The 13,050-nt window shown below is 44.7% G+C and overlaps 1 protein-coding gene across 1 annotated transcript in view; it reads left to right on the plus strand.

Moving 5' to 3' along the window:
- Positions 1–13,050, plus strand: part of pik3r3b (phosphoinositide-3-kinase, regulatory subunit 3b (gamma)) — a 180,132-nt gene that overhangs the window by 87,507 nt on the left and 79,575 nt on the right. The window contains exons 7-8 of the mRNA XM_041934597.1: positions 2,084–2,276; positions 4,007–4,092. Coding sequence (XP_041790531.1) covers positions 2,084–2,276; positions 4,007–4,092 — 279 coding nt within the window. The remainder of the gene's footprint in view (positions 1–2,083; positions 2,277–4,006; positions 4,093–13,050) is intronic.

Here is a 13,050-nt window from a genome sequence, read left to right on the forward strand (position 1 = left end):
CGTTCATGTTGAAGCTTATCATGATCAGGCTAATTGTTATGCACATCAGGTTTCTGCACTCAGAGCTCAAAGCAGCTCAAAGTTCTTCCTCACTCACATTCAGACTCACATTCGACTCACAGAAGATGTTTTATATGTGATGTCGAAGTGATGCTGCAGGTTCTGGATGTGGATGCGTTGTTTTCACATATGAATCTGTTTTTTACCTTTTTTTTAAACTTTATTCTGAGCCGTTGCTGTGAACGGAGAACACAATGCAAAGCATGAATCATGATTAAATATATACAGAGGAAAGCTGAGTGCTGAGTGATGGATATTCTTAGGGAATACAGGCAAACACATATTATTCTCCTTTTACAAAAAAACCCACTAACATCCACTAACATCTGGCTGTTGTCTTCAGTGGGAAAAGGTCCAATCATCATTCATTCCCAGGTCATGTGACTCTGCAGTAGTAACGAGTATTAATCGGCTCCTGCTCTGACTGGCAGTGATGGAAACATGACATCTGGGCGTACTCGCTAATTGTCACTGGCCTCCATGCTGCTGTTTTTGTGAACTGTAACGTCGAGCGTCACACACCAGAAAAAAACAAAGGCAAACTCGTCTACTGGCATTAGGAGACGAGTCAATGGCCTAATTTTACCGCGTTTAAAAATCCCCATATATACGTGTTAGATTTGGTGTAAAAGTGGTAACACTGAGCAGATAAGGCAAGTAAGCACAACACAATATATTAAAAATCTTTTAAAATAATGAGTGTCAAACTGTTTCTTTAACTAAACAGGAAGTTGTCGTGTTCCATACAATTCCACTGAAATATTGAATTATTGCATGACCCACAGTACAACACTCAATGAAACAAAAAACTTCAATAGATTATGTGATTTTTCTTAAGATGACTCCTGATCAGGTTTTGTTTGGAAAACTATGGCTTCAATTTCACTGTTCAGTCTCAATCTCATGAGCTCAAACTTGATTTTGAATGCAGACTTTTAGTATAAAATAGTGACTCTACGAACAGATTCAGACAGAGATGATACGTCTGATCTGTTCTCTCCCGCTGAGTTTCCCCCGTCGTAAACCCGGCACACAGCGGGCTCAGGCACAGATGTTTTCTTGTTTGTAGCTTGTTTGGGGTGGTAAAGGGCCTGCGGTGAGAGCTCCAGTCAATACGTCTGGTCCTCTTCAAACACGGCCCATTGTCTGAACCCCGCTAATACAAGAAAAGGAGTCGTATTATCCCCCGCGTCGCCTCCCGCTGTGTCACTTTTACAAGCATCCATATACAAAACCCCCGTGATTTTCTCCATAGTGTCTGTCGGGCTAGCTGGCTAGCAGCTGGCTGCTGCGCTGGGCCTGAATTCAAATCACTGATGTCCTGCCAAGGCCATACATCTCCTCAAAGCCGGCTCGCAGTTGGCCGTGTGCTCGGATGGATATTGATGGAGGTGCGACTCACTGGGCAGCGCAGCGGGAACGTCTGGTCTGTGTTCAATGTGCACGAGTGAAATGGTGAAATGTCTTTCAGTGTGATAGATGTTTATGCATGCTGCGTTCAGGGCGTCTCAGATCTCAGATGTTCAGCAAGCATTAAGACACACGGATGCACGCACTTCATCTTACTTTGTCTCACTATGCAAGGTTTCCTTTGCTTCTGCAAAACTGTTGATCTGAATATAAAATAATGTTGGATCCAGGTGGGACGTGCTGTATATATATACTGTCATTTCATTACATTAATGAATAATAGACTTTATTAGAATCACATACAGTAAATCTTAGAGGGGAACAAAATGCTGTGTGGGACCAGGGTTACCAATTAATCAATTTCTACGTTTGGTTTGCAAGAAAATCTTAACATTTGGATGGAAAACATCAATTTTCCAGTGAAATTAAAAGGTGCTTTTGTTTCACGGCCACAGTTTGAGCTCGGCCTCGTGGTTACAATGAAGTCATGATGACACAGCATAAAACTTTGTTTGTTTTGGTGTAGCATCCAAAAAAAAAAAGCCATTTAGTGAATCATTGACCTGGTTTAACAGGCTCAAGAACCCATCCTGGTGTTGTTTCTGTCTTGTAGAGAGTCAGAGTGTGGAGGAGTGCGGGGAGAGGCTGAAGAGGATCCTGGAGTCTCCCAGCATCCCTCAGGCCAACCACCAGCTCCTGGTCCACCTCAGCAGACACCTGGCCCGGGTCAGCCAGCACAGCCAGGCCGGTCCCCGCCTGCTGGGACAGGCCTTTGCCGAGGCCGTCTTCAAGCACTCTCCTCTCAGGTGGGCAGCGTTCACCCGTCATTCCCTCGTTCGCTTCTACATTAACTAATTCATACAGGTATAACTCAGCAGCAACGGAAGATACACGTCTGATTGGCTGGAAGGTGCTGAAATCCTCTGCCAGTTCAGCTAAAACATAGGTAACCATAGCAACAGCACTGCAACCTAGCAATTAACTGACTGGTGAAGCTAAGCTAGCCATAAAACACAGAAACACTTTTACATTGACCAGGATACTTTTTTGACTCACCACGATATAAAAGACACAACACGTGTCCAGATGTGCATATGTTATATATATATATATATATATATATATATATATACAATGACTAAGCAAATTCAAAGTGCTCAGTCAGTGTAATTAGGAAGAAATCACCACCCAATCATTTCTTAATTTATCCAAAAGTGACCCAGACTGAAAGTTAGATAGATAACATAATTTTAACCTCTGCAACCAAAGTTTTTCTGCCCACAGGTTTATGTCTTTGGCTTTATTAGCGACTTTCCCCCCTAACGTGACTCTATAGATGCTTTATTCTTTGTTTTCTTAATTCTTGAATGGATCCTCGTTAGCTTCCACAAAGCGGTCTCAGCTCGTCGTTTGGGTACATTTCATGTTTCGTGGTCCTCGAGGAATTATGAGTTCAAAAATCAAAACTACAAATGATGGAAATGAGAGGTGCTTCCCACACAGCTGTTTCAACCATTTCTTTCTTTTTTCCATTTGTTGCATAAAACCGCTGATTATTCCACACTTCTCTCACAAAAGTCCCGCAGCATTTGGACTTGGAGGGCATTTCCGTTTGTGAATCAGTCAGCCAAAGAACTAAACAAAGTTTTTGGCTGAAGGCAGGACACCGATCCACGAATCAGCCACCGCTCATTTCCCTTACAAACCTCTAATCAATCGAGCGAGATTGCCGTGATCTTCTCGCTGGATCGAGCTCAGCATTTATGCAGTGAAAGCTCTGCCCGTGCGAACAGGAAGCCCAGGCATGATATCTGGCTGAGCAGCAACATCCACATCCTGCAGTTTAAGAGCTGGATGTTTGAAGACTGAGAGAATGGCATTAGCGGGGCTGATGGTATTGTTTTGTTCCTCTCTACCCTGCACAAGCTCGCCTGTGTCTGTTTTTCCAGAAATTACTGAGGAATTTCTCCTCGTGGCGTGGCGTGCACTGGAGATGTAGTGGATTCAGCGATGCAGTCAGCGAGTCAGAAGCAGTGATTGTTTGCGCAGCCTGGTCGACCAATGCACCTCTGACGTGCTCAGCGGGCGGATAAAGAGCGCGGCGGCGTATCATAGCACGCCATGCTTCAGTGTTTCAGCCAGATCCCGTGTTAGCTTGTTTCAGCAGTGTGGAAATGTTGATAAATCCTCGATAGTTTGGGTGTGTACACAGTCTGCAAGCATTCAGACGGTCACACTGATTCTGTTGTTTGGGCTTTACAGCAGGGCGACTATGGCTCTGACTCTGATATTCAGTACTATGAAAAGTCTGTGTGTGTCTAAAACTTGATAGATCCTGTTCCTCTGAGCCACAGGGCTCCATTATTGTCCACAAACCGTTCCTTCACTACAACAAAGACGCCGCTGTAGTTCATTTTGAGCCAGTCTCACATCCGCCGTGCAAAATATCCGAAATAAAATGTTTTAATTTTTAATGGAGCATAGTTTAATGGTGTTCTGACACAGCTTCTGCTCCCGTCTGTGTGTCTGTGAACAGTGCGGACGTGAACCCGGAGCATCACGTCAGGATCTTGGAGGCTCTAATCACGACCGGAGGCCTGATGGAGATGCAGGCTGCACCAGGTAGGATGATAAACACGCACACACGCTTCCTCCCTTTTCATCCATATGCACCGCATGCATACGCTGACATTTTCCTGCAGGTGTGTAACAGTATGTGCGCGGCGGCATGATTGTGCCATAAGATACTGATTGGTTTGGTGTCTTTTGTGACACTGATGAATCACACCGAAGCTCGTCTGCTCTGTCTCTCAACACGCACACACACACACACGCAGTTCATTGTCACGTTTTTCTGCTCTCAAAGTGCCTGAAGTTTGTTTCTCAAGTGTATCAGCGAACATTTCTCACACTGGAAACATGACATTCCCTTTCCCTTCCCCGCTGTACCACAAACTGCAGTGGAAAACACACGTTTGGTTTCTGGAATATGTGGACAACACAAACTTTTTTGCCCAGCTGCTGCGGTAAATTGGGCATGAAGCATGAAATAACAGCTCTAACTTCACTCTCCGTTAGTTCAGTTTACAGTCTGGATGTACAGAGTTTATGGTAACAAAACACGGCGGTTTCGTGTTTTTCTTTTTTGCATTCCTGCTTCGCTGGACCATTGCAGCTGCGAGCGAGGGTATGAATGTGAGCACGGCAGCTCGGGGTTAGCGCACGCTGTGAAAAATCTCAGACCTCAGCATCATTTCTCCGAAAGCAGAGAAAAACAAGCTCCTTTCTTAGACTGAGATGGTTTGGGCCACAGCAGAAACTTTGTGAACTAAGTCTGTGTAACTGGATATGAGGTGAGTCCACAGAGGCTGCGTTTAGCTGCACTCAGCTGGGAAGGCGAACGAAAAGCAGTCAGCTGATGTCACCTGACTCCCTCCACAGAAAAAATCGTAATCCTTTCTCGTTTGGGCATCTTAAAAAATGCAAACTTTTAAAAATGTTATTATTGTTATTAATAAATTTGGTTACCGTATTGCCTACATTACGGAGCTGCTGCCTCCTGGTCCTGGTCCAGCTGCTGAAGTGAGTCAAGGATCAGCATGTGTGTGATAAACTGAGGAAAATACCTACAGCCCATTGGCAGATGGCGTATGGCATATATATATATATATATATATATATATATATATATATATATATATATATATATATATATATGTAATTGTTCTGTTGTGCAAAAACGTAAAAGCTTGACTCTGGTTCCTCCCACATCTCCCCGTGGACTCTGGAGCAGTAAACAAGTGTCATGTTGCCCCTTGAATAGCATGTTGGGAGTGATGGATTCCTAGTTGCCCACATCAGATGAAGTGTTAACTGTGTGTGAACTTCCTACAGCAGCTGTATTTATCCTGCATCCGAGCTCCTTTTCCTCCACATCTCAAACATGGGGAGAATTGTGCGACCCAGTTTCGGTCGTGCCTCAGATTGTGACCCTGCACAGCGGTTTGGTGTGATGCTGGTTCAAGCTGCTTTTCTCTGACGCTGTTTATTCCACCTTGGCTGACATCTAGTTGTACAACACTTGAGACTTGACCATTTAATTCCACATTGTGAAAACTAATGCTGAGGTCTAAAATGTTCGTTGCGGTCGTGTTTTTTAGATCAGGGTCCAAACACGTAGAGCTGCTGTAGCTTTAAGTCTTCGGTACGTCTGCAGGAATAAAATGCTGCGACGAGATCAATCGAGCTCCGTGAGGACGAAAGAAAGGTCAGACAGCAGGTGTGAGGCTGATTGCGAGGGCCAAGCCAGTCTGCTGAGGTCATTGTCTGCAGGTCAGCGTGTGTATGTGTGTGTATAAATGTCAGTAGGTCAACGTGTCTGTGTGTGAGGTTGTACTGGTCTGTCGAGGGCCATGGTGTTAGGGCCAGGGTCGACATATGGGTCGTAGCAGTGATTTTAGCTGCTGCGTGTTGTCTTTATATGGAGCAGCGGTTCGTTCAGAGGGGAAGCTGGTACGCTGCTGGACTAGGAAGCAGATTGTCTGATTTACAGGCCTGGCAAGGACATAACCTGGACCACCAGATACGTCCAACAGCGGATAGACAAGCAGGCTGGAACTTTATTTTTGTCCTTTGACACAGTAGATCATGACCCTAAAACTGTTGGGGCTGCTGAAGATTTTCCATGTTAACTAGCCATTAGTCGACTAATCATTGTACCATAATATTCATTTCATTTTTTAAATATATAAATGTTGGGGCACGCAAGCGAGCGCCCTGTTAACAACAATGTTCAGCTGGTCCATGTTCACTGGGAGGCAGCCGAGCTCGGTCCAAGGCGACCTCCAGAATAGAGTGTTTTTTTGTCCTGAGACTAACCGACTAATGAAAACTCCGTCGACTGTTCTCGTTAACAGTTTGGTTGTTTAGTTTAGTTCAGTTAAGCAGTCGTAGTGGTTATTATTAATGTCACAGCCCAGGAACTTCTCATCAGCCTTAGCTCGCATCTCCTGTGGTGTCCCACAAGGCACCATCATAGCAAAGCTAAAAGCGATGTGTTTCCTTTATGCTGATGACACTCTTTCCTCTGTAATTCTGTGTACCTCAAATTAGAGGTAAGATCTTAAGCCCAAGGCCGACCCGGCCCGAAATTCGGGTCGGGTCGGGCTTCTCTCTCGTTGACTTTTTTTTTTTTTTAAATAAATATATAAAAATGTGTACTAAAACGATACTAAACTACGGAATACTTGTTATAAAATAAATGATTTGGATAAAACAGAGAAGGCTAAACAGGAGCCGCAGAGCCAGAGCATGCTCTGCGCACGTGAACGTCGTCCTCTTAAAATTCTTCCCCTCCGCAAGTCCGCATCTGACCTGCTGGGATCCCCGATATAGAGCAGCAAGAAGTGAAGGATAAACTAAAGACAGGGGAATGGAAAAGGCAAACACGCACTGGTAAGAGTGAGGTGTGGAAAAGCTTCAAATTGATTGTTGAAAATGCTACAGAAACGTGTGCTGATAAAACTTGCGTCTCTGTCTATTATCCATCCGTCATTGTTCTTCTTTGTCTCTCTGCCTCTCTCTCTCTTAAAGTGCCGCGCTAAATTCTTAAGGACGTACTGCTGCTGTGGTTTATGGCCCAATTTTCAACCCGTCAAAATGACGGACGGCCTTAAATTTTTCCCGTCAACTCTTAAAAAAATCCGTCAATGATGGAAAATTGTCGGTTAATGTAACCTCTGCAGACACAGAAATATAAAAGATGTAAATGTTTATTCAGTCTTGTTTAACTTAGATTTCGTTACAAAAGTCAGGCTTTAATTTGTTATCATAAATCACCCCTCCTCCTCCCGAGTCCTCACAAATAAAATATGAAATTTTGGGTTTGCTTCGGGCTCGGGCCTGCAAATCACATTATTTGGTCGGGCTCGGGCTGGGTCGGGCTTTAATACTCGCGGGCCTGGGTCGGGTCGGGCTGGATTTTTTGGGCCCGATCTTACCTCTACCTCAAATATATTTACTGTATTAAGTCTTTTTGGCTGACTTTGTCATGTTTGGCCTCCCCGACTCCTTCATCCAGTAATTAAAACCTGCAGTATTTCCATCACTATGTGCCTAATGTTTGGCCAAGATACTTTTTTTGACTCAGATTTCTAGCTTTGTCGGGTTAATCTGATTGTTTCATCCAATTCCCTTATTTGGGGAAATTAACCCAGATCATCATCAAGCCTTGTTCCTAAAATGTATTTCTAGTCAAGCTCAGAAATCTTAATGCAACAATCATTCACAAAAAGCTAAACCATCAATTGAGACACAACCTTGTGGAAATGTTACTGACTTTAAAGAAACAGTTTGGAGTCAGAGGCTGTTTTGGGACCAGCAGCTACTAACTCTTTGTTATTCTTCAGCTTAAGGTGGTTTTGCATTAGCTTTAGCGTTTGGGAACGGTGGTGAAAAGCTGCAGAGCAGTACAGCAGACAGCACATACACCTCATAGAGCCACAATTCAGCCTCAACCATAAGTGCGACTCTGGTGTCATTGTTCAATTTTCAGTTTTGGGGGGCGACACACCAAAGGACAGGCTGATGTTTGGAAGACGATCAATAATTCATGGAATAAACCTCTGTCCTGCAGGCCGGGGAGATTGAATGGATGCATCAGGGGTTGGGGATGGGCTGCCACCGGAGATTTGTGATTTTTCCTGATTCAAAATCTCTTTTAAATGCAAATGTTAAAATGCGGCCTGATGGGAAGCAAACAAAAGGACATTCAGCATGCTCAGGTTGATTTAAAATTTCACAGAGCTTCTCCTCGGGGCGTCCCGCTGTTGCTTGCGCTTCCTCCTTCTCTCGTTTGATTGTTTCGCCATGTTGGGACTCGTCTGTAAATCCATATTTGAATTTTGGATCGTTTTCTTGGTTTGCGGAGGAGTCGCTTTGGTGTTGGCCGTGCGTTATATAAATACGCGCTCTTTGCACAGTTAGAAAGTTGTGTGTCAAATCAAGCTGCTAAGCTACAGTGAAATTATTCTGGAGAGGAAAAACTGTGTGTGTGTGTGTGTGTGTGTGTGTGTTGGCAGACAAGCTTACATCACAGCAACAAAAGGACCAGAGGGAGCTTTTTGTGCTGTCTTTGAAGTGTGTCTTTTGTAACATCTCTTACACAACACTCCCTCCCTGTCTGTCTCTCTCTGTGGGGCGTCTCAATAAAGCCTCAGAACCCTCTTGTTGCTTTGTAATCAGGGGAACGATGTGGGAAATTGTGCTGATGTAACACTCTCACACAGTCCTCCACCTTCGTTTATTCTCTCAGGAGCTCTATCTGCGTCTTCTTTATATGTGGTTCTGTCATGAGTTTGGTCTGGACGGGAATTATCTGCCCATGAAGTCAGCTATAAATTCAGCCAAGTCAAGTCAGTTTTATTTATACGGCCCAATATCACAACTCTGCCTCCAGGGCCTGTACATTCTGTGCAGCATATGACAGCATCTATTATTAGACCTTTGATTCAGATAAGAGAAAACTTTTTTAATGGGGGAGGGAAATGGAAGAAACCTTAGGAAAGGATCCCTCGCAGACAAAAAGACCAACGCAGTAAAATTACTGTATGGACGATCAGGATGACAAAATTATAGCTTGAGTGTGAACATATCCAGGAAGATCAATCAATCAATCAAACTTTATTTATACAGCACTTTTCATCCATTTAAAATGCAACACAAAGTGCTTCACAAGATAAAAGAATACAACAACAGAGAGAATAAAAGCATAATATGACAGACAATATCCCACTTCCAGATATACACACATGCGCTCACACACACACTCACAAAACACACACACACATACACACAGTGCTGAGACATGGCAGGGCACTGAGGAACCATGTGAGGAAACACCTATGGGAGCCATCCACAGCCTGGCCAAGGTGTTGAGCGACTTCAGGTTCTCTGCAGCTGAGACACCAGGATCCACACTGAAACACTGTCCGCTTCGCAACCAACCAACTGCGGTCTGACTGATCCGAACGTGAAGCAGCAAAAGGTAACAAGCGTCACCTGTAGGTGATAAAATGACGATTCATTCAGGACGACCACACGTGATGAAAAGGCCGCTGTCACAGCAGACCCACATGAATCGTACAAATGGAGAAGAAGTCCTTCATGGTGCTGCACCTGTTTGCAGACATGAGAAGTGAAGAAGTGGTTCAGAGAGAACCGTCTTTCACATGTGGTCGGTCACTGCGGAAGGTGGGAGCGTTTGATGGATTGCTGACGTTGGAAGGTTACAGAACTTGTCGGGCGCGTCCTTCGAGTTCTGTCGGTGGAAAGAGTTTCAGACGCTGCGGCGAGCACGCTCATGAAGCATGCTGAGGCTTTTCACCCCCGTCTCCTGCAGCGTCTGTTTATGTCGTGCTGAAGTTTCCTCCCAGTTGTTTTGTGGTCGCAAATGTCGTCACTGCCTGGATTATGTGCGGAGGTGACCGTACGAGAGTCGCTGAGGTGGTCCAGGGGGGTGGCGGGCGTGCAAAGTGCAGGATTCACACCAGATTCCTTCATGTGGTTTATGCAACAAAAGCAGTTAAGGTGAGGGTGAGGGGCTTGAGGTTACGGTCAGTTAAAGATTGTGTGTGTTTTCCAGACTGTGAACATTTTAGTGACGTATCAGCTAATTAACAGCTTTTTATTAATTGAAAATTCAGCTTCAAAACGTCTTTACTTTGACAACTTGGTTGTATGTAAGCTTCAGGGAGACTGGGGTGAAATAAAGAATTTGAACCACATAAATGTATTACAGCTAACGGGTCTTCCACCAATTGAGTCCTTTGTACGATGTGTGATCAGTAATTCTAAAAACCACTTAATGTTTGATCGAATCGACCCGTCGGTTTTTTCCACATATTAGTGAAACAGCATAAAGGGGATTTAGAAGTAACCTGATTGTTCATCATACATTAGCTGTGTCAATAATGTTTTAATTGATCTGAAAATTATCCAATCACATCTCAGCTGAGATCATGTGGGGTGCATAGGTTGTGTCTGCACACTGACCTGCAGTTGTAGCGCTCTGCAGCCCTTTGGTACAGATTCATATGCACTGTCTCTGAATCGTACTGTAGTTTGGCTTAAAATACAATAAATCTGGAGTCTGTGTGGTGTTATCCCACTTTCAGCACCTGGCTCCAGCTCCAGCACTGAGGTGTTCAGGTGTGTTCAGCTCATGTTGCACTTTCAGTGGCCGGGCGGGCTGATGGCGGTCTGACGGAGCTTCCCTTTGTTTGACGAATGCAAACGGAGAGAGAGAGAGAGAGAGAGAGAGAGAGAGGCTGAAACAGGGAGGTCAGGTTCATGTGTGAGCATTTTTCTCACCCATTACCTCCTCTGCCACCCCTCCAGACAGCATTAGTGGAGGTCAAGGGTTACCACAGTGCCTGTTGGCGGTATGTTAACCCCTTTACAGAGGTGTGTGTGTGTGTGTGTGTGTGTGTGTGGGTGTGTGTGTGTGTGTGTGTGTGGGTGCCCGTTGACCTCTCAGGAGAGCTGCCCTCCAAGCCATGTTCTCCAAATGGAGTCTGAATATATGACCGGTGCCGCTCCACCTGAGTGCTGCAGCTCAGTGTGTGTGCGTGTGTGTGTGTGTGTGTGTGTGTGTGCGCGCGCCTCGTCCAGTCAATCCGTCAGCCTGCACGCTGGAATCGGTGGGTGAAAAAAAAAAAGCGAGGGTTGTAAACTCCCAAACACACCCATTCATATTCTGGTCCTCTCGCTCTGCTTTTGTTATGAGCTGTTTTCCTTCCCAGGCACGCAAACCATGCCCGCAGCTTGGCATGAATACGACATACACCAGCACACACACGCTCACACACACCGACACCGACTCCACACACGCACGGCTCCTCTCCCCGCTCTCTCAGGCCGGTTATTTGGCTGCTGTTGTGGCCGAGGAGGGTCTGGTGGTAAGATCTGCAGCTCATCAGAAGGCTGGCTGTGTTCTGGCTGACGGTGTCTCTCTTTTTTCACATCATTATAATCCTCTGTTGAAATTCTTCCTCCTCTCTGGCTCTGTCCAACGTTGAAACACACACCTCAGAGCACCTCTAAAGCTCACTTAATTAATTAACACGCCGCGTTTTATAAAAAAATGTGAAACGAGGAATTGTGGTCGACCTTCCTCCAGGTTACAGAGGTGAGAGCCCACCTGCTCGTTATGAACTTTAAACTGATGTCGACGCAGAATCATTTAAATACACTGATGAATATCAAACTAGCTCCAGCCTGGTGTTTAACCTGCAGTGCTTCTTCTCACCCAACAGTGCAGTGTGATCGACTTATCAATCACCTGCTGAGTCAGATCAGACAGATCCTGACACGTCTGGTCATCAGTACAGTTACTAGATGACGGTTTGAACAATCGCCTCAACAGTTCTTCTGCACGGCGTCTCCGGCTGCAGTGGTCAGAGAGCACAGGTTCTGGTTCAGGTTCAGGTTCACAAACTGTCATTTATACACTTCTGTTTGTGTGCTAATTAAACCAAAGAGACACCTCTTAATAAGGCAGCTGCAGAGGTTTTTCTTTATTTCCATTTATCAGTTTAGAAAATGTTGCCAGTTGATTAATCATTTCAGTATTTTTTCAGTAAATTCACTGCTTCCAGCCTCTTAAAAGAAAACATTGTTTGTTTGTCTTGGTGACAGAAAGCTGAATGTTGGGTTTTTACTGTTGGTTGGCCAAAGACGTTTGTGGATGTTACAGTCTGTGTTGGCTATTTTGCTAAATTTGCTGATGTTTCATGGAACAAATCCACCAATTAATTGTGACATTAGCATTTTGACTGATAACATCAAACAACAAAAATCAGCATTAGTTGCAGCCCTTGTTGGTTTTTTCCCCTTTGGACCGAGCCAGGCTAGCTCTTTCCCCCTGCTTCCAGTCAGTATGCTAAGCTAGGCTAACCGCATCCTGATTCCAAGATTATTTTCCATCTTTTCATCTCACTCTTGGAAAAAAAGCAAATTTTTTCCCAAATGTTGATTTATGATCCGAAAGAAGGGAAATCTGAAGCCGCTCAGCTGCTCATGTGTGAATGACCTGGACCTAATCCTGAACTTAACACACTCTCTCTCTCACACACACACACACACACACACACACTCACACACACTCAGACTTTTCCAAGGTCAGAGCTTAGAGCACCCAGAGTGTGAGAGCGTGTTAGGGCATGTTGGTACGTGTGAGATTAGAATAAGAGTGTGTAAGCATGTCAGATACATAAATATTACATGCATGTTTGAGTACAGCACATGCATAAACTGTGTATGTGTGTGTGAGTGTGTGTGTGTGACGGGTTCACAGTTAAGTCATGACTCTATCCCAATAGCAGGAAAATGCCAGCTTAACATCCAGCATAATCCTACTGTACGGGGTCAGCAACAGGGCACACACACACACACACACACACACACACACATGCAGTATGTGAGAATATGTGCAGGGGATCATGATTGTATAATGTGATTAAGGTCAAGTGAGTGCTCAGCTTTTAGTGTGTGTATTTATTCGTATTTGGCATGTTCGTGGGT

This window comes from Chelmon rostratus, chromosome 4 (assembly GCF_017976325.1).
Source record: "Chelmon rostratus isolate fCheRos1 chromosome 4, fCheRos1.pri, whole genome shotgun sequence".
Lineage (NCBI taxonomy): Eukaryota > Metazoa > Chordata > Actinopteri > Chaetodontiformes > Chaetodontidae > Chelmon > Chelmon rostratus.